Source organism: Drosophila mojavensis, unplaced genomic scaffold (genome assembly GCF_018153725.1).
Source record: "Drosophila mojavensis isolate 15081-1352.22 unplaced genomic scaffold, ASM1815372v1 contig_49, whole genome shotgun sequence".
Lineage (NCBI taxonomy): Eukaryota > Metazoa > Arthropoda > Insecta > Diptera > Drosophilidae > Drosophila > Drosophila mojavensis.
In genome coordinates this window covers 4,135,225-4,160,097 of record NW_025318872.1, presented here as the reverse complement: position 1 = coordinate 4,160,097, position 24,873 = coordinate 4,135,225, and the positions used below count along the sequence as shown (strand labels likewise).

The 24,873-nt window shown below is 39.0% G+C and overlaps 3 protein-coding genes across 12 annotated transcripts in view; 2 read left to right on the top strand and 1 right to left on the bottom strand.

Moving 5' to 3' along the window:
• LOC6578095 (protein toll) overlaps positions 1 to 5,617 on the top strand; it is a 40,075-nt gene extending 34,458 nt beyond the window's left edge. For 9 of the 10 annotated variants that reach the window (XM_044009273.1, XM_044009271.1, XM_044009268.1 and 6 more), the window contains one exon: positions 3,839 to 5,617. In XM_044009273.1, the coding sequence (XP_043865208.1) occupies positions 3,951 to 5,177 (1,227 nt within the window). In that variant the 5' untranslated portion in view covers positions 3,839 to 3,950 and the 3' untranslated portion in view covers positions 5,178 to 5,617. Of the gene's footprint in view, positions 1 to 1,236; positions 2,387 to 3,838 lie in introns of those variants that run through there. The other variant, XM_002003978.4, reaches the window with a different exon arrangement.
• A 6,002-nt stretch (positions 5,618 to 11,619) lies between these two features.
• LOC6578091 (very-long-chain (3R)-3-hydroxyacyl-CoA dehydratase) lies at positions 11,620 to 13,446 on the bottom strand. Its single transcript, XM_002003977.4, has 4 exons — positions 13,088 to 13,446; positions 12,649 to 13,000; positions 12,245 to 12,590; positions 11,620 to 12,177 (listed from the first exon to the last, which is right to left on the bottom strand). The coding sequence occupies exons 1-4, from the start codon at positions 13,199 to 13,201 to the stop codon at positions 11,853 to 11,855; spliced, it is 1,137 nt and encodes a 378-aa protein (XP_002004013.1). The 5' UTR covers positions 13,202 to 13,446; the 3' UTR covers positions 11,620 to 11,852.
• Positions 13,447 to 16,077: 2,631 nt separating this feature from the next.
• Positions 16,078 to 24,873, top strand: part of LOC6578088 (mucin-5AC) — a 55,997-nt gene continuing 47,201 nt past the window's right edge. Inside the window, exon 1 of the mRNA XM_044009263.1 lies at positions 16,078 to 16,356. Within this exon, the coding sequence (XP_043865198.1) occupies positions 16,093 to 16,356 (264 nt within the window). The 5' untranslated portion in view covers positions 16,078 to 16,092. The remainder of the gene's footprint in view (positions 16,357 to 24,873) is intronic.

Genomic DNA, 24,873 nt, shown 5'->3' with positions numbered 1-24,873 from the left:
TTCACTTAACACTTAGATAGATAGATAGAACTAATCCCGTTAAACGAGTGAATGCAGAAAAATAATGAAATGAAGCGTCATAGCTTCCTACCGACTGACAAATTAATTTCGCTTTGCATCAATGCAGACATAACAATCCTCACTCTCTCACGCACTTTCGCACCAAATATCGTTCACATTTACTCAGTCATCAATTTACTCCAGTTTTAACTCTACTCCTATTGGAAGAAATCACAAAATTCTATGTAAATGTTCAAATGTTGAGCAACATATTTAATAAATATGCCCTATCAAATATTTGCTTAAGTGCGCACAGTTTTCCAGCTAGAGCAATTGTTATTCATGTGTGTCTGTGAGCACGGTTAAATATAAAATCGGCATAGACTGATACGCTTAGGGTTCGGGGAACTCCTGATTGGAGTACTCTTACGTGTTTGTTTGTCGATAAGAAACTTTTAGGAGTTGCTGATTAATTAGTTCAAGCTGAACGCAATTGATAACGATTCGTTGTGATTTCTCATTGGATATATTAAAAGAAATATTGAAAGATAAAAGAATGTATCAGAGATAGTATATTATTATCATCTTCCTTATCATCTCCCATCTTCGATTCAGAGCCGTATCTTGTACGCTGAGCATATTATAATTGTTGGGGAAGATTCGAGCCGTTTACCTGTTTTACTTAATTCTATTCAGTTACGAACATATGATGTATGTTTCAACTATTGTAATTATTTCATATATATGTACATCGTCAAAGAGGCATGCAGGACTGTGGCAGTGCTGTATAATATATAATTTGGGTAACAGTGTTGAAAAATTTAATTTGTTATGTATAAAAACTCGACTTTTATTGGATATAAGGATAAGACTAAATTATATGATTATATGATATGATATGGAAGAGGAAGCATGTACGTGAAGATATCTATAAGCACTGAGAAATGCATATCTATAATTGCATATCTATAAATGCATATAAATAATTGAGTTATTTCCTACATTTTTCACTAATGTGATTCACAGTATCGAAAATATCGGCAAATACATAGATATATCAAATTTATGGACTTGAGCTATAAGATTGAAGTCTACGACGCATTTAAATCACGCCTTCCATTCAATGTTCTTAGACTCACGTCTAGATATGAGTATTAATAGTGAAGACGAAAGTCGCCAAACTGATAAGGCGAATACTGATATAGAAATGAGCTGAAGCATTTCGACTGCTTAGTCAGAGTTGAGGCGTCGCCTTTGAAAGTCGCGTCGAGGTGCGGAGCACAGGTGCCTGTGTGTGTCTGTCTGTGACTGTGTGTGTGTGTGCGTGGAATGCGGAGAATATGCTCGACTCTCGATATCTTATCGTCGTGATTTGCGCGGTTGCTTGCGCGAATGCTCAGATCGTACCGCTATCGAACTATTGCCGTCATGTGCACACCTGGTGCACCTGCGAGCCGCAGGCGAATCTCGTTCGCATCTTCTGCCGGGAAGAGTACGCCATGATCTTGCAGTTCGCGGACACCGGCTATAATATAGCCATGAGCTATTACGCCAGTGGGGATATACACTGGCTGCCGCGCCTCAATATCAGCCAGGTGGCGCAGTTTGAGTTCGACGCCTATAACTATTGGTCGGACACGTTCTTCGGAGAGCTCTTGAATACGCTGGGCGTGGAGCAGGTGCTGAGCATACAGTTTCGGGACCGCAGCTTCCAAGCAGACGTCCAGCTGAACCCTGATGAAGATGTCTTCGCATTGGATATGGACTCGCCAGATGCAGGGGGCCAAAATGCGAGCACCTGGCTGTTCAGTGATGTGCCCATGCTGGAGTACTTCAAGTACGAGAGCCATCAGCATGTGCTCAGTGAGTCCATATTCCATGCCTTCCATAACCTGACCACATTGGAGCTGCGCCTGTCCGTGCATCACCTGCCATCGCGTCTGTTCTCCAGCATCGCGCACAGCCTGCATACCCTCTCGATATCGAATCCCTATAGGCTGCTCCTTCAGCCAGGTGTGCTGCAGGAGCTGCGCCAGCTGCGTAATCTGACTTTGCAACTTGCCCGCTCGCCCGATAACAGGTCCAAGAGGCGACTGTCGCCCTTGTTCATTTCCATGCCCCAGCTGGAGGAGCTGCACCTGACGCGAGCCACCAGCTACGTGAATTCAACAATGCTTCGCGGCAGCTACAGCCTGCGCCTCATTGGCATCAACCGGAACCCGGAACTCACCGAGCTGCCCAGCGAACTCTTTCACGATCAAGGCAATCTTACCGTGCTCGACTTATCCCGCAACTGCTTGGCGAAGCTGCCGATAGATCTCTTAAACGGGCTGGCCAAGCTGAAGCGGTTGGATTTATCGAACAATAGGCTGGCTAACTTATCAAGGTGGGTGCTCATCGCGCAAGAGCTGAAGAAGCTAAAGATGGATTATTCCAAATCTCGCACTGAGTCGTTTTCTAAACATATGGGAATGTTGTTATATCATATAAGCATAAAATTATACTTATCGAAAAGTACTAGAGACATTTATTACAAATTTGATTTTCGTATTTGCCAAAGATTACTTTCTTTGCAAATTGCTAGGGCCATATTTATACATATTATCATATCATCATAGATAGAACAGTATTCAATTCACTAAATAGAGAATATCCCGAAACTAGGAATGTAAATACCTAGAAAATTATTTAACTTATTTATTGATAATAAGTGTTATTAATAATAGAAATCATGTTTCACACACATGCATATTTAATACAATTTTTCATAAATTTTTTTGGTTTATTTAAAAATATCTTTAAGTATCTCAAATGACCAAATCATCATTTTAGCCACAATTAAATAGTTACTTTAGTAGGTTAATACTCATTAGCTAATAATTGTAAGAAAAAGTATTTTTGTAATGTCTGAAAAAATATTATTTATTTTAAACTGCTGTTTCACATAATCCCATAATTACTTGAGTAGTTGAATAATAATTACTTGGTGTTTATAATCGTGAATATTAAAACAAGTAAAAATGCCGTAGTCGGGTACAACTGACTGAAATATACTCATTCAATGCACAAATATTATGATTATTGAAAAGGAATCAGTATGGCGTCTGCAGTAAGAAGTACGTCGTTTCTGAGCTCCAGAACAAAAACATTGGAATATATAGATGTTACCGGTTTTCTACACTCACAATATGTATATATAGTATGGTATATATATATAGACACTTTTTGTCGTTAATGTTATATACAAAATTTGTTAATCTGGACATACTATTTTACCCAAAGAGGCTTGGATTTTTGATTTTCACGTTGAGGTTTCCAAACCGTCTTTTGGGTATAGGAGGTATTCAGTTTCTTAGTTCCTCAATAATTTTAGCAAATACACATTTTTCTGATTTTCTACGCTCTTATGGGCATATATTCCAGATCCCGAGTTGGGGTTCCTTTTGAATGGGGATGATATCATACAGATAAAATTGCGAATGAGTATAAAAATCGAAAATATTTCGTATAGCAAATACTTTGTAATCTTTAAATTGGGAATTTATTGGGAATCATATATATAGAAAATAGTTTTAAATCTTTAAATGTTCGGAAGTACTTAATAGTTAGTTCATTTCAGAGTTATATCAGTAGAATTATTGAATAATAATAATGCAATAGTTGTGATTTAACGAGTATATGAAAAATTTAAATATTTCGGTGTAAAAAGTATTTTGAATAATAATTATTATTGATTAATTCAAATTGAGAATTCACTTGAGCAATGATTAAGGTGTATATATATATGTATATATGATCGTGTGGTTTTCTAAACGTATTAACTCCAATTGTTCCACAGTGAGTTGTTCACGTCGCTGACATCGCTCTCCACGCTTGTGCTCAATCAGAACCCACTGACCTCGCTGGATCCGAGAACCTTCGGGAATGTGCGCAGTCTCAATCTTGTGGACATGCGCGGCACTCAGTTCTACGGAATCAAGCTGTGGATGCCCTTCGAGGCGCTGGTGTGCACCAATGACGACGTCTGCCAGTACAAGTCGGCGGACTGGGAGTGCGATCGGCGGTGCATTTGCTGGGTGCAGCGGCACACGCGCCAGCTCTACGTGGACTGTCGTGGAGCGCAGCTGTCGGAGCTGCCAGTGCTGCCGCAAACAACGCTGGTACAGACAACACTCAAGTTGAGGAACAACAGCATCAGCCAGCTGCCGGATGCCAACGCCACTGTGGGCTATGCGAACGTCACAAAACTGAGCCTGGCCGACAACCAGCTGAGCAGCCTGAATGCAGTCCAGCAGCTGCCGAGTAACCTGAGTTTGCTGGATGTCCGATTCAACCAGATCACTGTCTTCGATCAGGACTTCATCAACTATATGACCAACAGCACCATGGACCTGGCCCTGGGAGGCAATCCGCTGAGCTGTGACTGCTCGGCCCTGCCTCTGCTCGGGTTTGTTCGCGCGCAGCCCCAACGCATCCACGACATGGGGGACATCTACTGCAGCGAGTGGCCGGATAGGCCGTTCTTGCAGTTGGAAGTCGGCGAGCTGTGTCCCTCGTATGTGCTGCTGGTCGGCTGCATCTTGGGTGGCCTGGTCATCGTCATCTGCCTGTTCAGCGTGGTGTATCTCATCTACCAGCAGGAGCTCAAGATATGGCTCTACAATCACAACCTCTGCCTCTTGTTCGTGTCCGAGGAGGAGCTGGACAAGGACAAGACCTACGATGCCTTCATCTCCTATTCCCACAAGGACGAGCAGCTGATTGGCGAGCTGCTGCCCAAGCTGGAGACCGGCCTGCACGCCTATCGCGTCTGCCTCCATGGCCGGGATTGGCTGGTCGGCGACTGCATTCCCGAGCAGATCGTGCGCACCGTCAACGACTCGAAGCGCGTGATTATCGTGCTCTCGCAGCACTTCATCAACTCGGTGTGGGCGCGCATGGAGTTTCGCATCGCCTACCAGGCGACGCTGCAGGATAAGCGTAAGCGCATCATAATCATCCTGTACAAGGAGCTGGAGCACTTCGAAGGCATCGACAGCGAGCTGCGCGCCTACCTCAAGCTCAACACTTATCTCAAATGGGGCGATCCCCTGTTCTGGAGCAAATTGCGCTATGCCATGCCCCACAATCGGCGCGTGCTCAAGGGGCAGAAGAAGCACGCGGGGCCGCTCATCTGATACGCTCTCAACATGCATTAGGCTAAGCTCATTTTAAAGTTTTAATATATTTAATATTAGTATAGGCCGTAACTCTCTCTAAGCTATCTAATAATACTCGCTTAAATACATGAACAGCACAGCTAATTATATGATATGTTATTCGCATATCATGAATATTTTGATTATCTCTTTGAAATCGTTTTTTGATATTCACAATCTTTTATCAATATAATTTAATTAATTGTAGCCCCAATGAAATGTGTATAAATTATGACATAAGCGCCTCTGTTATCAACAATTTTGATGTATAATGGAAAATATTTGTAACACAAGCCCATTGAAACCGTGCTTGGATCTGCTCTGCTCTCACCTAACAGGCCCATACAATATTCCATTAGAAACCATGTTATTGTTCGTGACTCAGAAGAGATTTAATTAAATTCCGGGTCATAAATTCAGTGTCGCATATTTTATATATAATTTTGAAAGCTGACAGCATGCCAGCTCGCCAGCTAGCCAGCCAGCTAGAGAATTGGCTGACATGCAATACATTTTAAAATTTATTGCAGAAATTTATATTTTTATTATTTTGTTGGCTAATCTTCATCCGGAAAGGGTCAACTGCGGTACACAATACTTCTCTAATGTTGGCTCATAACTGTTTATCCTGATAAAACAGGCAAGCCTACGAAATTACGTATAGCCTTTACTTTTAGCTTTTGAAATGGGATAAAATGGGAAATGGGAAATGTTATACACTGATGTATGTAACAATTTTTTGTAGCTTGTCGAAGTGTAGTTACAGCTTGAATCGAAGCGCTCTGTCATACTGGCATGCTTGATGGATTGACTAAACTGTTATACATGAACAAATGGTCGAAATTAACAACTATTGATATTGTCATCGAACTTATCCGCCTTCCGTTCAATAAAGTAGCCTAAATGTTTATTCAGGCACATGCGTCAAAGACGAGTCTAGTGCCCATTGCCCATAGCCTAAAGGCTCTAATTATCCACTTCAGTTAGTGCGGTTGTCCTTCAAAGAGAGTGAGTGGGAGAGGGAGAGGGAGAGGGAGAGGGAGAGGGAGGGAGATACTATGCAGCCCAAGGCAAGTGGAAGCCAATTTTCAGCCAGTCACTGAATATATAGAACCAAGCCAAGCGATGGCAAAAATATAAATAAAATAAAAAAATCGTTTGGCCAAGTTTCGCTGTCAGCCCTTTTGGCCACAAGTGCTTGGCCTTTTGGGCAACAGAGCGCCAGGCCAGGCGCGTCTATGTGTGTATCTTAAGTGAGTCTTGAAGATTCATTGGGGGCGCTTAAAAGTGCCATAAAGCAAGTGCAAATGCAAATGGGGCGTAGACAATGCCTCAAGTTAATTTTTAATATCCGAATAAAAGTTTCATCTTATACGATGCTTAAATTTTATTTCAATTAAATAATACCAGCTGGAGCAATGTAAATACTTGATATGAAATCTGTTAGGCATTGTTAAAGTTCTCGCTATTCCCGTTCCAATTATAGCTGTAAAAACAAATGCGTTTTGTTTCACATTAACCCAAGCTCAGCGGCTTATGGCCAACTAATGAAAATTGATTGCTGGACTCACACCTCGCACTTGCCACGCGCAATCAATTCAGCTCATTTTTCATTCATACATATATATATATATACATATATATATACGTATTTACGTATATCTATGTACCCAGTGCCAATGCCTTTTCAGTTATCACAAACATCTGTTTGCAGCTGCTCTCCATTTATCATAACTTTCGAGAACACTACCATAAGGGAAGCGGGAGAGAAGCTCGACTAGTAGATACCGCTTGCTGGAGCTGAATTTTCCCATCTGCTTTTTCATTTGAAATAATACGTGGAAGCGGGAAATTAATTAAAAATAATTTATTTATAATTATTCGGCCTCCACGCGTATCGAAATCTCTCATTCTATGACTATATTGAAACATTATATAACTGAAACATATTACTTAAATTACACTATCTGTCCATAGACAAATTTGATTGATTTGAGTCTAAAAGCCAATCTCATATTACATTCCAATTGATATTGCGGAATTTATATTTAATACATAAACATATATACTTCATAAGACTGCAACCAGCATACCCTTTTAATGTATACAAATGCAATATGCTGTTAAGGGTTAAAAGCGAATAGAACTGGTCGAAAGCAGCACAGCCAGCGGTCGTACGTGACCTATCCGAACGTATACTATTTGCAAGACTGTTGTCTCAAACCGAGCCACAAGTATGCAGCACAGAACTTGGATGCCTAACACCCAAGAGATTTAAGCCGAGCATTATAAGTGTATACATATATGCCACGTGCATAGGAGGGAGCTGTAGCCCCTTACCCCATTCATATGCCACATGCATAAGGGGGTTGGGTCCTCTTCCCCATTTATTTACCACACATAAGAGGCATCGACAGCGCGCCAATTGAGAAATTCAACTAGCCACGCATAAAATATCTGTTCCGCTCGTAGTCATATATTATATAAGCATATGCATTTGGTATACATTGATATGTGCCTTATAATATATATGTATATACATATTCACTCACTTGAACTTATTTGCTGACAAGAGGAACAGGCAATTTTCACGTGGTTTTCACTATTGATTGACACTCAACGGAATTCAATAAACCAATTAGTTCCATTGAAAATCTCCGAAATATCGAAAACAAATGTTTTGAATTATACATTTATTTTATCAATTTTGTATTATAATCGAATTTGCAATGAAAATTCTATTTTTATACTCTGCAGGCACTGGGATTGGCAAATTAGGGTATTATGATTTCGATAAAAATCTATGTAACAGGCAAAAGGAGAGTAAATATATTCTTCATTTGAACGTCGAGCGGAATCCATTAAATGCGTCGACCTCAGAAACGTTTAGAGCTAGAGACCTGAAATTTATGTACGTGATTTTATTTACAGAAATCGACAATTATTTCTGCTTTATTGTTATCGATTAAAAACCATTTCGAAAATGAGTTATAAAATGAAATCTCACACTTGAGTCTCCAAATCTTAAATTCATCTATATAAAGTGATTCAATTCAAATTCAAATTCCTTTAACACAATTTCCAAGGAGTAAATAACGAAAGCAACTAGATTGATTGCTCCCTACTAAAAATGTAATTTATCAGTTTTCAACTGATAGCAAAATAGACATTTTGACCATATCACATATACTATGTGAAATTTGATAGGAAAATGTAAATAAGGAACATTATTTTATATACAATTCTGTTGAATTAAAAAACAATTGGAACTTGTTGTGCCGCGCTGAGAGTTGAACATATTTTGTATTTGCGAACTATGAATATATTGTATGCAATACTAATATTGGTGTGCGTAAATAAGAGTGTCCAATGGAAACAAAAGCCTGAATGCAAATGAATAGTTCTATATGGAGAGCAAAAACTAGGAATGCTTTGATTTAAAATGTCGCTGTGGTGTGAGGGAAGCAAAGTCTATTCGACGCTGTTAAACAAAATGAAAGTCCTTGATCGGAGGGTAAAGCACAAGTATAAATGCACCAGAAACAGTATCAACTCTATCAAGAAATCAAAGCAATTAAAAGTGAACTAGTAAATGGGAGAATTAAACAAATACTCGAACTCGAAGCAAATATATAAGCACACATATTTATTTTACTTAGCTGATAATAAAAGAATGAAAGAACTTAACACCGCGATTTTACGAGGAATTGACGACGCAATCACTGTAAAGGCAAAACTTAATGGATAGCCCAGACACGAGCACTCCTATTGATAATTATATATCTATTGATTGTCTAAGTTAACCAAATAAAGCACATTTTGTTTCCGCTTCCTGTGATTCAAGCTTGGCTTTTTTTCGGCTGGTTCAAAGCCGTCGAGATGGCACCAAAAACTTTAATTGGGCTTCGGCAATCTGCACGGTGATTACAAAAAACATCGGCACCCGAACTTTATATACATATGGAAGATTTACATTATAAACACTTTCTAGTCGGCACTTTCTGATCTTGCCTAATATTTGGGTAACGCGGGTGTACGCGGATCACTTATCGAACCTTATACAAATTGTGTTCTCATCCTGGTGGTCTGCCTGGTGGTTCAATACCCATTGTTATATCTGTATATTTGGGAAAATATCTATTCAACTAGTCTTTATTAAAGTGTACCTTTATAGTAATCTGAATAAAGCTAATACGAAACAAAATGCTGACAGCTGAAAGCTCAAGTTTGTTCATCAGGTCAAAAAATCACAGCTTAAAACCAATATGAAAAAAATAATGGTATTAAATAATTGAATGCATAAAATAAATTATAAGAGATAACTAAAAAAAGAATATTGGGCTTAATTTTTACGAAAATAAGCTTTTCTCCTTAAGATTTGTATGAATGTTTGCACTGGTGTAAGTGAATCGGATTTCAGTCGAGTCAACTCACTATATCCTTGAAAATGAGCCTCTCAAATTAAGCTTGCTCTAAATAACAAGGCAAGGCTTTGTTGTCAACGTCTACAAATAGCCGTTAAATGGGATTCTAGTTTGATTGGTCAGAGTTAAAATGTCTCAGGTAGCCTAATTAGCCAACCTAGACCATTTTTGTAGGACTCTTTATGGCATATATAGTATACCAGCAAAGACTGAAAAAGTATGCCACTCAATCGACCAGGGCACAGAAGTCACAAGTCATTCAATTTGTGGCCGGGGCTTCAGCTCCTGTCAAGTGTCATATGCTATGGCTGGTCAGAGTGATGAATGAACCGGCTCACAGCGTGAACTAAATCAAAATTTTGAACAGGACTCTGCTGATTGTTGCACTCTCTCATCTCCTTTAATCCCCGCCAGCTGTCGAGAGCCATTGGCTCACGCATTTGTCTCTGCCTGCACAAATCGCACCAGCTACTTATTTCATCCAAAATAAAACAAAGTAAGAAAATCAATCGACACACACACACTCACAGCTGTGTGCGGCACATTAATCAAAAACTCATTTCGGCCGACCAAGGTCCTGGGCAGAGCCTTCTGGTCGCGGAGGAGCTGAGTGTGATTAGTTGTTCGTTAACCCCGCTGCAGTTCAGTTCAGTTCAGTTTAGTTTTAGTTCGGTTCGGTTCGTTGCGTATGGGTCAAGATTTTGGTCGTTTTCTTCCGGGGTCAATACTGAATGCTCGAGCAAATTGCATCCAGTTATTCATATTTGAGGTTACGAACGCATTGAATACTCTTGACTCCCTAGAAGCACAATAAGGTATTCACCTCAGTGTTTTGGTGTCTGTCTGTTCGTTTGGTATGCAAAATTGATCTGAAAACCCATATAGATTAGTTTTAAAATGGGAATTTCTAGTAAAAAAAATTGAAATAAACGTATATACATATGTATATTTAAATTTGAATTTAATAGCTTGAAGTGAATATTTTGGCCACTGTTCAAGTTAATCTTTAATATATGATTAGGGCTTGACATATCGAGATAGTATGATTATTTTATTTGAAAATTATTAATAATAGATTTTTGTATTTTATAATTTATTTTATATGCTCATAAGCACTATAAACACGTCTTCTAGGAACAGAGTATTATGTAATCGGTGCCAATAGGTGCGTTCGGTTTCCCGGTTAACGGTATAAACGATTTAATTTTGCAACGTGAATTTATGTAGCGGCTGTCGTCGGCGCTTGCTGCGGTTCGGTTGCTCGATTGTGGTTGGAGGCTATAGCAATAGTCAATCAATTAATTTCCCCACTGTGCGGAATTTATCATTCGAAATTCGTCCTTTGGCATTAAATTGATTTAAGCCTAAGAAAAAACCCAATTTAATACACCAAACACAAACAAGCGCTCATCCATTATTGAAACCTCGATTATAGTTACACGTGAAAAGTAAATAACAATTGCGTCAGTTGCCGAGCAAACACAATTTCAATCAGAGCTTCGAGTGGGCCAGAGGGTCAGTCAAGCAGCAAATCATCGCCAAAGAAAGCTGGACAGAATGCTAAAGCTGAATGCACGAGATCTTTTGGTATGTGCCTCCCCTAATACTTCACGTTGACATGCAGTCAAATAAAATACAATTAAGATTTTAATCCAATCTCAAGTCCAGATACAAACAAGTGTACGGATGCCTAGTACTAAGAGAAATAGTTTATTTATATTAATTATTTTCGTTTCTTTTGGATTTTCTCTTTGATTATTATTATTATTATTCTTCCCGATTTATAGCTCGTAACGCTCTCTTTATTCTAACTAATCGTGGTCCAAACGTTTTATGAGGTTTATGAAGAAAGGCAACCATTTCCGCCGACGGATATTTACTTTCTATTTGAATAGCTAGCTCAAAATAATTACTTTGGATAAATTTATACATACATATATCTAATCATTAATAAACATTTTGTTCTCAAATTTTCCCCCAAAAACGGAAACATTTGATTGCATCAAAATAAAAAATAATTTTTGTTTATTATTTTCTATATGTTTGATATTTCGGTTGTGAATTGCGTAAAGTCAGACCATGCTTAAATGGTACGCATGTGTAAAAACCATATAGGCACAAAGTCTTTCAAATTAAACGAATAATTACAAATAAAATACAACAAATAGCAGTTGGATGCAAACAGAGAGTGTGTGACAGTGTTATCCTAAAGCTAGTGAAGATAATATTCTTAGTTAACTTTTGGCTTAGCTCGTCCACGTCCCAACTTCTTAGCGCGTAGCTTGGACATATGGGACATGACCATAAAGGTGCCGGGCAGGGCGAGCAGGAGCAAATAGACCTTTAGGAAGAGCACCATGTCAAATGTCCAATTCCACTTGTTGGGCATATCGACACAAAAGCGTTTCGTCTCCTCAATGTAGGGGATGCTGCGCAGCAGTATGACTCCCTCACAGACTAGGCCCATGGGATAAAGGGGTATCCAGATGGTATAGCGCAGCCAAGTAAGCAGACCATTGTCTCTCTTAACCAGCTGGCTGACATAATAGGGATAGCTACGGATAAGAACCAAATGATTCAATCATCTGCACACATATGCACATATAATATAATGGCATTTACCGCACTATCTTTACAAGCGACCATATAACAAAGACGTAGAACACAACCGGCTTGGCATGCATACGCGGCTCCATTTCTATCATTAAGAAGAGCACAAAGTTCCGTCCAGAGATTTGAAAAAAGGGCATCAAAGGGCTGCCCTTTGTGTAGCCAAACAGGGGATGCATTACCTCCAAGTATTGCATCAGCTGTACAAATTTGAACGATGTTCCCACATATTCGTACGTATGCTTCATGCTCTCCGATCCATCGCGTATGTAGAGCACACTCATTATAAGCAGTATGTGCAAATACCCTACAAACATGGCCAGATTGTAGATGATCAAGTAAACCTTCTTTGCATGCTCTGTGGAAGAGGAATGAAGGAATGATAAGGGGCACTGATTAAATGACTCCTTTTTAACCTTTCACATATCCGATTTCCTGCTTCTGCAATTTGTTATACTCCTCCACATAATCCTCTCGCACATCTCGTGTTCCCTCACTCAGGTCCCCATCGTCCTCTGTCCGCCAGCGATCAAAGTCAATGCGAAGCCAGTGCGGCTTTTGAGGCGTTGCAATGAGTCGCTGCCACCAGGCCGGCTCTGCTTTTCGTATATGCAGCTCGATTTTATGGTCCGTGACTGAAAAGGTCGCCGTTTCATCATCGATGGGCAGAAAGAAGCGCATCTGGAATTTATAAGCATTCCGACCACGTGCTCCATGCCCGTTTGCAGCGAACGAGAGCGTCGTACTAGTAAACTCTGCAACGACGCCCTAAATACAAACAAAAGTATCAGATGCCGGTTAGACTTGTTCCGCTGTAATATTTTACATTATTATTGATTTTTCTCAGTGACCCACCTGCGCATCTTTGAGGTCCACCTTGAGCAGCAGCTGACCTTTTGTTTGCGACCAATACACAAATGGACTTAATTCAGTTGGGGCCATTGAATTGGCATTTGACATGGGCGACATAATTTTTGTTCGTATTTTTAACTTCTGTCTGCGAAACTTTTAAGTGCCTGGTACGCAGCTCATACTCGCAGCTTGAAACAGAACGGAAGCTGTACTTCTTTTAATTATTTATATTCATTTTTTCTTTTGCTCTAATAACACATTGTTTTTAGACATTTATATTTATATTCTTGTTAAATAAACTCTCTTCTGTGAAAAATTGTGTCCAAGCACATCACAATTGATATCCTTGGAAAATTGGCAGCCCTACCGATAGTTCTAAGCGTTTATCGATTACGTAAAAGCAGCCCTGGTTGCAGACACTATCAAGCTAACTGCTACTGCACGCATAGCATTCAACTTAAATGCGCGCCAACATTTAAATTTAATTTCAAAACTAATTTCAAAAACAATAGTGTAACAACATGATTTGTTTCCTATGTTCACTTCGTGCTGTCTACGGTTTTATTAGCTTGTATTTATGACTGCAGTAATTGCAGCCAAAACAAATGCGCTGAGCGCTTGTAGACTATGTATGACACAACCACAAGCATTTCAAATTGGCGACGTTTTTTGGACAAGACAATGGAGCATACGTGTTATAAGTCAACTTTTTAAACTATATTTAATTTTCGCTAATCTCTCTCTTTCTCTCTTATTAACATTCTCTTACTTTGCAGCTTGAATGCACAGATTTCTATATAATTTATGCACAAACAAAAACGAAGCAACAAAGAACACGAGCAAAATGTTACGTTTTCTCAAGAACCGCTAGAAATGGCCTAGACAACACCGCCCATCGACCCATCTATATAACTAACCTTCCGTATATGTACATATGTGTTTGTGTGCGTATCTATGTATGATTGTATGTGTGTGTGTGCTCGCTCACAGTAATGACGTCATGCTTTCAATACAGCTCGTTCATCAGTTAAACATGTATTAGGGTAAGTACAAAATATGAATATTTAAGCCCAATAATCCAGATAAACATTGTAACAATTGCAAAGTTCTCAATGGATTTCCGTCCTAATAGAGTTGGTATTTATTTTGTAGGAGGAAATCGTCCTCCGTTTATTTCGAATCGAATTAATATATGTATATTTGTACCTTATTTTGATATAATTTTACTAGCTATCCATATATTTTATAATCGATCTATACATTATATTTATTATGGGATTAAATGTTATTTACTATCCAAGCTCGACAAACGAAGTGATTCATTTCTTAGTTGAGACAAAGAGCTCCACGCCGGCTTGATTCATCTCTTGTTCCTTTGGTGTTTCTCATCGTTGCTCAATGTGAGCCAAGGCTCCTCTATGCTAATGGGACGTGAGATTCAATTGAATTTGCTCGATCCCATCAACATCAGATGCATCAAGTCAGCGCATTTCTCAGCTCTAGTAGCAAAACAAAAAATAAAAACATTGCAGATATATGTAAAGAAAATGATATTTCGACTACTTCCGCTTCGCTTTTAATTTGTTTTGTTTTTTGTCGTTGGCAGCTGGAAATGGCTAAGGTCAAGTAAACAAGTTGCTTTAGCAGGTCGGGTAGTAGGAACATTGGTTAGAAGCTGCCATTGTCGCCTCCCACCAACACATACATACATGCATGCATACACAAATACGTGTATATGCATGTGTGATTGCGTGCTCACATGACTCAAATTATAATTGTCGGCCAGAGCAGAGCGGTAAATGAAATAAGTTACACTCTGCGTATATCCCGATACATTAACAATGCATATACAATGTATGTATATTATATATATGTGCTTATCTATGAATATACATATGTACATACATGAATATGATAGATGCTTTTGTTCTGTTTAGGATCTCCCTTATAAATAACAAAGCATAGAAAAGTAAAGAATCAGTCAAGGATCAAACTTTATGAGATGCAGTAAAATAAAATGTCTCTTCATACATGTATATATTTTTGTTATTGAATAGGGTATCTGACAGTCAGAAATGCTTTTTATATTGCATATTTTTTAGTATGTTTCATAATTATATTTTAACAACAAAAATAATAAAAATAATATTTCCATGTTTTCCGCTTGTGACTGTGTCGCTCTTTTATTTGTGCTACCCACTAAATATTTGCTGAATTGGGTATATTGGTTGAGTGCGAATACATGGAGCGCAAATGGACCATTTTTAGAGTTTATCTCTTTTAATAAACGAAGAATCAAATCTGTGCTGTTCTTCGAGCGCTGAGTTTTACTTGGTTTTAATTTATAAATTAGTTTGGACTTATTAGTTATTATTTTGGTTAATAGTTATTGAATAATAGAAGCATTTATGTATATCACAAGCATGTAAATGAATTGTGTACAGGGTATCTGCTAGCCTTTACATTGAACTAAGGAGGATTTTCACTTGTTTTTTTTCCGTTGTTTTTTGTATTTGGGAAATGTCTTGCGCACGTGTTGGTAAAACTAATACAAACAGACACATACACACACACACGCAGAGAGACACAGCTGGCAGACAGTCGCGTCGGGCATTAATATTAACGTTAAGGCAACAACAACAACAACAAGAAAAACAAAAGACTCATCAAACATGCAGCGTTTAGTACGCAAACACACAAGCTCGCACACACACACACACACACACACAGAGAGACACACATACACGCATATAAGGAGACAGCCAGTCTGTGTATGTGTGTTAGAGCGGGACAGCTTGATGGCTTGGCCATTTTGTTTTGCTGTTGTGGCTTTTCCGGTGCGTTTCGCAGTCGCTGGCTGGCTTTTCCGCCGCGTCGCTTTTCAGTTGGCAGCGAGCATTTTCTTCGATCAAAACGGCGACCGCTTCTGGTGTTCATTTGCACTCTGAGTTTGACTTTGCGGTTTCTGTTCGTGTGTGCGCGGTGTGTGTGGTGCGTGTGGGGCAGCCATGGCTCTTGTGGCGCACCGCATGATGCTGTCGGCGCGCACTCGCCGCACCCATCAGCAGGTGGCGCGCAATAAGGTGGGCGTCTTGCTGGTGCCCAGCGTGGCCGACTACTACGGCAGAGAAACGGATCAGCCGCCGCCGCAGCAGCAGCAGCAGCAGCAGCAGCAGCAGCAGCAGCAGCAGCAGCGGCAGCAGAGGCAGCAGCCCCTAGCCACGCCCACCCAGCTGGAGCTGCAGACCAGCAATGACAGCAGCAATGCGAAAGTAAGTGCAACACGTTGCAATCGCGAATGTGGCTCAAATGCAATCGTGTTAAGAGAACTAGAAGAAGAAGAAGAAGAAGAGCTCTGAGCATTTGCAAGCATTTGCTGCCTTTCAACTAAAGTCAAGTTCACCCATACAATAAAAATAGAAACTAAATAAAATGAGAGTCAAACGGCTGTGCTTGACTGGTTAATACCCTGACTCACTCGAAACGAAGCAGCTTTGCCTGTATTCGGAAAATATTAATATTTGTCTTAAAGGCTAGAATGATGAGTAAGAAGTAGCTAGAAATTAGAGAAGTTTTTACATAAATATTTTTGACATTCTTTTCTAATTATACATTGGTAACTATATATTTTATACTTTATCATCTGCCTTACCAATCACATATTCGATCTCTCTCCATCTAACTTACTAAAATGATCTTCAGATCCATACAACAGATTATCGAAAATTTGAAGTATAAATACTAGATCAATTAAGAATGGGTGTAGAATAGTAGAATGGGGCTTACGAAATTCTATTCAACAAGTTCAATATGCGCTTGCTCAGCTGTTCAATAGAACACCGTCCATATACGTATGTGGTTTATAAGAATGAAACATTCTTTAAACTTATTCCGATCTTCGCACAGCTCTCTATTGTCTATACGTATATTAAAATACACACTGTATATACCATATATAATACATACATATATAGCACACGCAAAGCTAATATACCCGTCTTACACGCTGCCCGAACGGGTACACTAGGCGATAACATAACACCCACCCATGAGAATGTTTATCTAGTTTTCTTTTTCATTCTTCGCTTCTTTTCCTTCAGTTTTGGCTGGCGCCAACTTTATGCGGCTCATTGTGCCTAGTCTCAAGTTGTTGTTGTCGTATTTGTTGTTGTATTTGTTGTCGTATTTGTTGTTGTTGTTTCTCCTCCATTTACATTTCTTTCCCATTTTGTGTTGCTGCTGGTCGAGAATCCCGCTTGGTTTGAGGTAGTTTTCTTCATTTTCAGAGCAAATCTTTAAGAAAAACAATAGTTAGGTGAAAGGAATAATGACATATTATATATGTATAAATATATCTTTATTTATATGCAGACGTTGCATTATTAACATATTAACATATAAAACGCTACAGCTAGTGATATTTTGAAAACTTGTTTTTTGATCAAGATATAATTATTTCAAATAAATTTTATTTTATACACATAGATCATGTCAATAGAGCTCCCAGTTTCTGAAGATGTTTAGATTATTGCTGATTTACTCAGGTTTGTTAGTTTGATGTCACACTTCATGTAGTTCCATATATTTATATTCGTGCATAATCAAGTGTTTGAGAACGTGTTTATTTTACTCAAGCATCATATAGATTATAGTATGTATATATATATGTATATATATATGTATTTAACTACGGAGTATTTGTTTATTCAAACCCAACGCGCACATATTCATTGAATTTCGCCCATATTTATATTAAATATTATTGGGTACATAAAAAATGTATGGCTTCTTTTTTTTGTTGTTGTTCGATTGCATTTGTCAAAGTGTCTGATTGACCAATTGAATTATTGATGTGGGCAGTTCGTGAGGGGCTGGCGATAAGCACTGAGGCAATTGAATGTGATTCGATTTAGTTGCGTTCCGAGATGCCTCCCTGTTGATTACGCCGGCCCAACTTTCTGTTATTGCCCCAAATGGAATTTTTAATGGCCGCAGCGCTTAATAGGAAAGGTGTCGCCATTTGTTTTGGTCTCCCAACTGCATGGCAATGAAAGCGAATCATAATTTATTTAATCGAAGGTAAGCGCAGACTGAACTGATACGAAGTTTACGAATCAATAGAGCAACAGCACTTTCACCTCCTCTGGCACTCTATATATAGACAAAGTCGGTTTCCTTATTTAGTTCAACGCGTTGCCTTAGGCACTGCGGACTGACAAGTGACAATGGACATCAGCTAATAAAATTAGAATATATTCAACTGATTACATTGCTATACGTTGAGATATTCAAGCTAATTCACTGAAAGGTCAATGTATTTTCAGATGGAAAATTACTTTTAAATAAGTTCCTGAGTTATATCCAATTGCAATTACAATTAACTGTAACACCAACAGATACCCGGCAATAATATTCTACCAATAACTTTAGTTGGAATTTATTTTATTTTTAATTATAACAGAAAATCAAAAGAAAATAATAGAAATAAATAGCATAAAATAATAGAAATAGTAATAGAAGAAAGTTGAAAAAAACTTGAATAATTAATAAGTTCTTAGGGTATTGTAACGTCGGGCATACTTTTTCCACCTCACTTAAATATAGTCGTATTTCAATAACTTTTTTCGTCTATGCGTGAGCTATTGACCCAGGGCAAGGCCTAATTTGGAGTAGTTCACACTCGAAAACGTATTACCCAGGACAGTTACCAAAAAGCTTTCGCGAAAGCTCAGACAGTGTATAAGGAAAGGAACAAAGCCTAAAGAGCTTTCGAGTATAAGAGCTTTAATAGAGAAGTCTGCATTCACATCAACCGGCAAGATAGTTTCCCTTGGGGCTTTCTGCATATATCGAATATCGTCTACTGAAAAGTGATAAATGAAGTTGAGGAACGGCAGCTAGCACGGAATCGCTTTTGTTTATGGCAAATGTTTATCACATATATATGTGCATTATTATGTATATATATCAATAATAGCAATTGTTTGTTTTGCCTGGAAATTGCGCTGAGTAAAGTTGCAGCAACTGCCTTTCGAATTCAGAGTGGGGCAATGTCTCGAGCTCAGTTTCACGCCAACAATAGCAGTGACAACTGGCTGAACGGGATCGAAAAAGCTGGCCAATTTATGGTATTACGGCATCGAGCCCGCCGCCTATGTGGAAGTAAAGAGCAGCTACCTGTCACCGTCACACCTGCAGCTACAACTCCTCTCCAGCATGGACAACACCAAGGAGCAGCAGCTGGCCGGCCAGGAGGTCAACAAGATCATCAGCCAGGCGGCACTAGAGCACGAGAAGAAGAAGCAGCAGTGGTTTATGCAAGCCCAGACCCAGAACGTAGATCCCAGCAAAGCCAAGGAAAACAACAAAAAGACCAATCAGAATGCGTCTGAAGCACCCTACAAGGTGTAGCATAAGGAGTACACCACCTACTTGGCCTATACATACATATATAAATAAACGTACTTAACATATTTCAATAAAATCGAAAAATAAACTCAGTTCAATAAGTAATTTCTATAGGGCTTGAAACGATGAATATAGCATGCTTTGCATTACATGTCGAGCATTATCTAGTCTCGCATTCAGTCAGAAATATGCATACTGAGGATAGTTTTGGGAAAATGCCTTATTGTGACGTTGATCTGACGCAGCCTCCGGGTGCCCATGTGGTCGTCGATGGAAGGGAAGCGGTGCCGTGGAATGCGTCGACTGCTGAAGAGCGAGTGGGCCTTGAGATTGACTCGATTGTGAGGCAGGCGCACGAGGAGCACGAGGAATTCGCATATCGGCGTGGCATAGCAGAGATATCAAGGCGAGCGGTACTTGTAACCACGACATGGCCGTCATATGAACCTGCCAAACGCGACTTGGATTACTTACAGCCGTTGGTGACCGACGAAGATCTCAAACGGCTGGCTGATTTGCATTTCTGAGTGGGCTGCGCTTGAGGAAGGCCCATGCGCATGCAACAGGGACATGAATTATTGAGAACGACCCCTTAGAACTCACGCACTTGACATCCACAAGCTCAAGAGCAAAACGACATGTCAAAGACATAAAATCAAGCTGTCAAAAACTAATTTGAAGCTCAATAAATAATTAACAACTTAAAGGGACTGTTTAGAGCGTGTCGCCGAAGCGAAAATACTCTGCAGATACTTGGGAAGGCATTCATAGTTTCCTTCTTGATATACAATATTGCATATATTTAACTTCTGAAATACCCTTCACTGTATATCCATTGTAATCTACTGGAAGCAAATAATTAAGAATGCGATGATTATGGCAGCGCATAAATAGTTCAGTCCTTTATGCATACTCTAGCTGTTGCTGGGCCAATTGTCATAATTTATGCATCTCGATTCAGCCAGCGATTTGTTCCTTTCTAAAACTTTAATTAAGTTTAACTTATCTTTGCGTTACACATGAGACCAAAACCTTCTCTCACTCTCTGTAGCTCGCTGGCTCTCCCTTGCGCTCTCGCAGAATAAGCTCAAATATGCAAATGAATGTGGCGCTGGGCACTTCGAATGCGGCTTTACGCCCACACTGTCACACACAAACACACACACCTTTACAAACATGCATTTCGGTCATGTTTACAATGTCAGCTAGGATAACATGCAGACACACACATACACACAAACGCAGGCACAGACACAGACACATACCAACACTTGAACAAAAGGGCGCTCAGTGCAGTTGAAGCTTTTGAAGAGAGAGTCGGCCTTAGCAATGTCGGGAAATTAGGGCAGAGCATAAACAGCTGTTTGTTAAACTGAAAAAGAGAGTGGGAGAGAACTTGAGAGAGAGCGCACGCATGCAACGCCCACTCACACATAAACACACACTTATACGCAGCTGATTGAGTGAGCGTGCATGAGCTTTTAACGAGTCGCTCGTTACCTGGCATCGGTACGTCTATATGTATGTGTGTGCTTGTGACATGTAAACAAAGCGCGAGTTCTACTGCTGCTGCATTGCAGAACGACTGCCCAACGAACGAGCGACCCACTTCGTGTGGGCTTTCAATTTCGTTCAACCTACGACGAAGGCTGCGAATGGCGAATTCGGCTTCGCTTTCAATTTCGTATTCGTAATTCGTTGCTGGCCGTTGGACGGCTCAGTCGTGTTTTTGTTGTAGCACCTCGCGCGTGTCTCGCGTCGTCGCCGTCGTCGTCGTTACCGTCGTCGGCGTCAGGACCAGCAGCAGCAGCAGTAGCAGCCGCAGCAGCAGCAGGACTTAGCACAAGGAGTGTTGTTCCGAGGCTGGGTCCGCGTTCTCGCCAGCCGCGTCGTGTTGCCCAACAACAAATAGTCTAAAATTTGAAAAAGACAAATAAAAAATAAAGAACAATAAATTTCTATACATTTTTCTACTCGTACGCAACAATAAGAGAAAAAATTTTAAACGCAATAAAAAGTTGTTCAATTCAGTGCAATTCCAAGTGCAATTTGCCAATCCGTAATTAAGTTTTAATGCCTTAGATATGTAGAGTATTGTGTATCAAATTACAAGTAACGACAACAAATAATAATAAAAAGAAGATATGAAAACGTCGCCTTATAAAGACAACAGCGAAGCTCGTTAATAATTCACATGGCTGCCGATGCGAATCCTTTGAATAATAATGCTTCAATGACCGTGCTAAAGTATGTGCATCACGAATCCCAACACACCTCCATATGGAGGTATAAATGAATATATTTGAATTTCACAACAATAACAATAACGAAGAATGTACAAAGTGTCTGCAATTTGATCAGCTCGTCCGCCAGGACATTGACTCTGTCAATTGCAGTGCAACAACAATTGACCATATTCTATAAATATTTAAAATAAAAAAACACAGATATTTATTTTTATATATATTCATATATTATATTATATTTTGATATGTATACCTTCAATATGTTTCAAAATATATGCAAAAATATATGTTGCCCCATGATGTGTTCATTTTAAGTCCAGGAAATAGCTGGAAAAGCTGTGCAGCAAAATTTTAATATGTAATAATTTAAATATGAATTCGTATACATAATGAATAAAATATAAATATTATAAAAAAAATTATGAAATTTATTAATAAAAATAAATTACATTACAAATAATACTAATAGTTCGATTTATCAATTAAACAATCCATCAATTATTAATTAAATCTATCAAAATCATTAAATTTACGATTGTTGGATTTAAATAAATGTAAATCCGAAAAAAATGGTATAAGTTGATGAGATTTAAACTGAAAATAATTAAAAATAAATAATACTAATTATCAAGGAAATTATATAATATTTATATCAAGAAATGCAATATATATAATAATACAATATGTAAATGAAGCACTCGATTTTTAGTAACTCTAGGAATCTATTCTCGTTCTTCTTCATATTTTATGACACGTCAGCATTTGCGGCATGGCCTAAAAGCGAAAGTTCGATATCGTTATTATCGATATCATTGAAATCGATAACTAGATCATTTCACATTGGATCCACGCATGCCATAGAATTCTTGTTCACATGTTATCAAGAACAGATCAATGTGGCTTAATCAAGGCGTCTTTTGAACCTGATTAAGGATATATATTTATATACTTTTCCTCATACTGTCCGTTACAAATACAAACCAAAGCAAAGGATTAAAAAAAATAGAGATATTAGCTAACACTATAAAAATAATGAAACAAATATATAAATAAATAAATCAGCTGACATCGGAAATCGTGCAAAATAATAAATAAACATATAAGAAAATATATATACGCTGTTACAGTATATGTACAATAAAATGGCGGCTAACGCTACCACATGTCAACAACAACAGCAAGCACAACAACAATAGCAGTAACAACAACCACAACAGCCAACCAAACATCGAAAGTTTCAACAAGACAGCGTGAAAAATGATAATGACAGCCGCAACTGTGGCAAACAGCCGCAGGCCAATGCGAAAGTGAATATGTATATTTATGTATTGTATATATATATATATATATATATATATGCATGCATACATATAGTGGGAATACATGTACATGGCGCACACAGTGCTTAGAGTGTTTCGGCTGGGTGGAGTGCAAGTTAATTACCCACACATTGCATTGATTTTGATTTGTTTACTCTGCATTAATTGCCAATTAGAACCACCTTTGAGCAGCCCGCACGTTGCGTATACGTAATGCGCGAGCCCCAGTCGAGGTGGGGTGGCCGGCTCCCTCGTTTGCAAGCAATTACGCTAATTTCAGCCACTTGATTGTGGGTTGAGTCCGAAGAGGAGAACAATAAATGCAAATGCCAAATTTCTGTTAGTCCCAAGTTTTCTTCAAACTTTCACGCGAAGCTTCTGTTGGGAAAATTCCCATTGAGAACAACTTTCAGCTCAGTTTGTTTGTTTGTTTTTTTTCTTTCGGTTGTTTATCATCACATGTTTCACCTGCACGCCCCTAGCCCAGGCCACCATCCTGACTTTTCAGCAAAGTGTTGAGCCATTCAGCAGTGTGTGAATGTGTCTGTCTGACACCAACCTGACTCACCTTTGGCCTTTTTGGCAGCCTGGAAAACTTTAAGCGCTCTTGCCAACACGGCAGGAGTGATATAATAGCATGTAAATATAATTTGACTAAGTGAGACATTGGCAGAATCCACAGAATGTTTTCCGCTATGGTCATCCCTTGCCTCTAAATGTGAATCTCCAAAGTAACCTAACTGCAAAGAATGAAATTTTATACAAAAATAATATAAATAATGTCGAAAACAGAAGATAGATAGGAATATTCATTGTGCATTTTTATGCAATTCTATTTTATTGGTAGAATGGGTTCCTTAAGCATTGTACTCCGTGTCTCTTTTAGAGCACATTCAAGTAAATTGGTTCCTCAACACCCTGTTATAGGTATCATACTTACTTGAGACTCTCAAGTTGAGAGCCATCATTAGAAATGCTTAATTCGATATGGCAAGGGATCAGTTCTTTTTTTATATACACAGAAATTGAAATGGAAATCGAGACCGATTTTTTTTTCAAGGGGATAGTATTTTTTTCAATTTCGACTGTAGTAAGGCAACTTGCTTTGATTATTACTGAGATAATAAGCAATCTGTGTACAACATATATCATATTCCTTATAAACTGCTATTGCTAATGTCTGTGCTATATTAGTGGAATGCTTTTCTCACATCTAATCAGAGAGCCGAATTTCTCAATGGACAGCGCATAGAACCGATATTCTCTTTTCTTTCGTGAGCAGGTATAAAAAGTGGTTGCTATTGAAATTATTTTAAGAAGTTTTGGCAAAAACTAGACCAGAATATGACCTTGTCGCACGCGTATTGCAGTGTTCAGGTTTTTTTTCCAGTCCATAACCTTTGGTCAGTCGACCTTCAAGGCATCACTTTGCCTGCTCTTTAGATTTGTGCCTCCTCCTCCTTCTCCTCCATCACCGCCTCTTCTACTTCCTCTTCAATTTTTCGTTTCGTGCCTGCGAACCATATTTCAAAATTCAATTTTAGCCACATGGCCGAGCAGCCTAAATAGTGCACAGAGTCCAACAACACACAGGCCCAACGCATGTGTGCGGGGGCAAAAATCTGGCTGGACTAAACTGGCTTGTGGGCGTGGCATTTGTGTAGGTGGCAACAGCCCAACGCGCCGGCTGCGTCAACGAACGTGGCCATAATTCAAATGATGCGCCTGCTAACTACTTAATGTTATTAGCTATGTCTTTGTCGGCAGGCGTTGCCACGCCCCCATGCAACCGCACAGGCAGACATTAAAAAAACGA

What these genes read in the sequence shown, in the direction of transcription:
- LOC6578091 (XM_002003977.4), bottom strand. Translation starts at nt 13,201, where the DNA reads ATGTCGCCCATGTCAAATGCCAATTCAATGGCCCCAACTGAATTAAGT. An exon ending in GGAAATCGGATATGTGAAAG is followed by an intron (nt 12,591 to 12,648) that starts GTTAAAAAGGAG and finishes CCTCTTCCACAG; the next exon opens with AGCATGCAAAGAAGGTTTAC. An exon ending in TCGCTTGTAAAGATAGTGCG is followed by an intron (nt 12,178 to 12,244) that starts GTAAATGCCATT and finishes TCTTATCCGTAG; the next exon opens with CTATCCCTATTATGTCAGCC.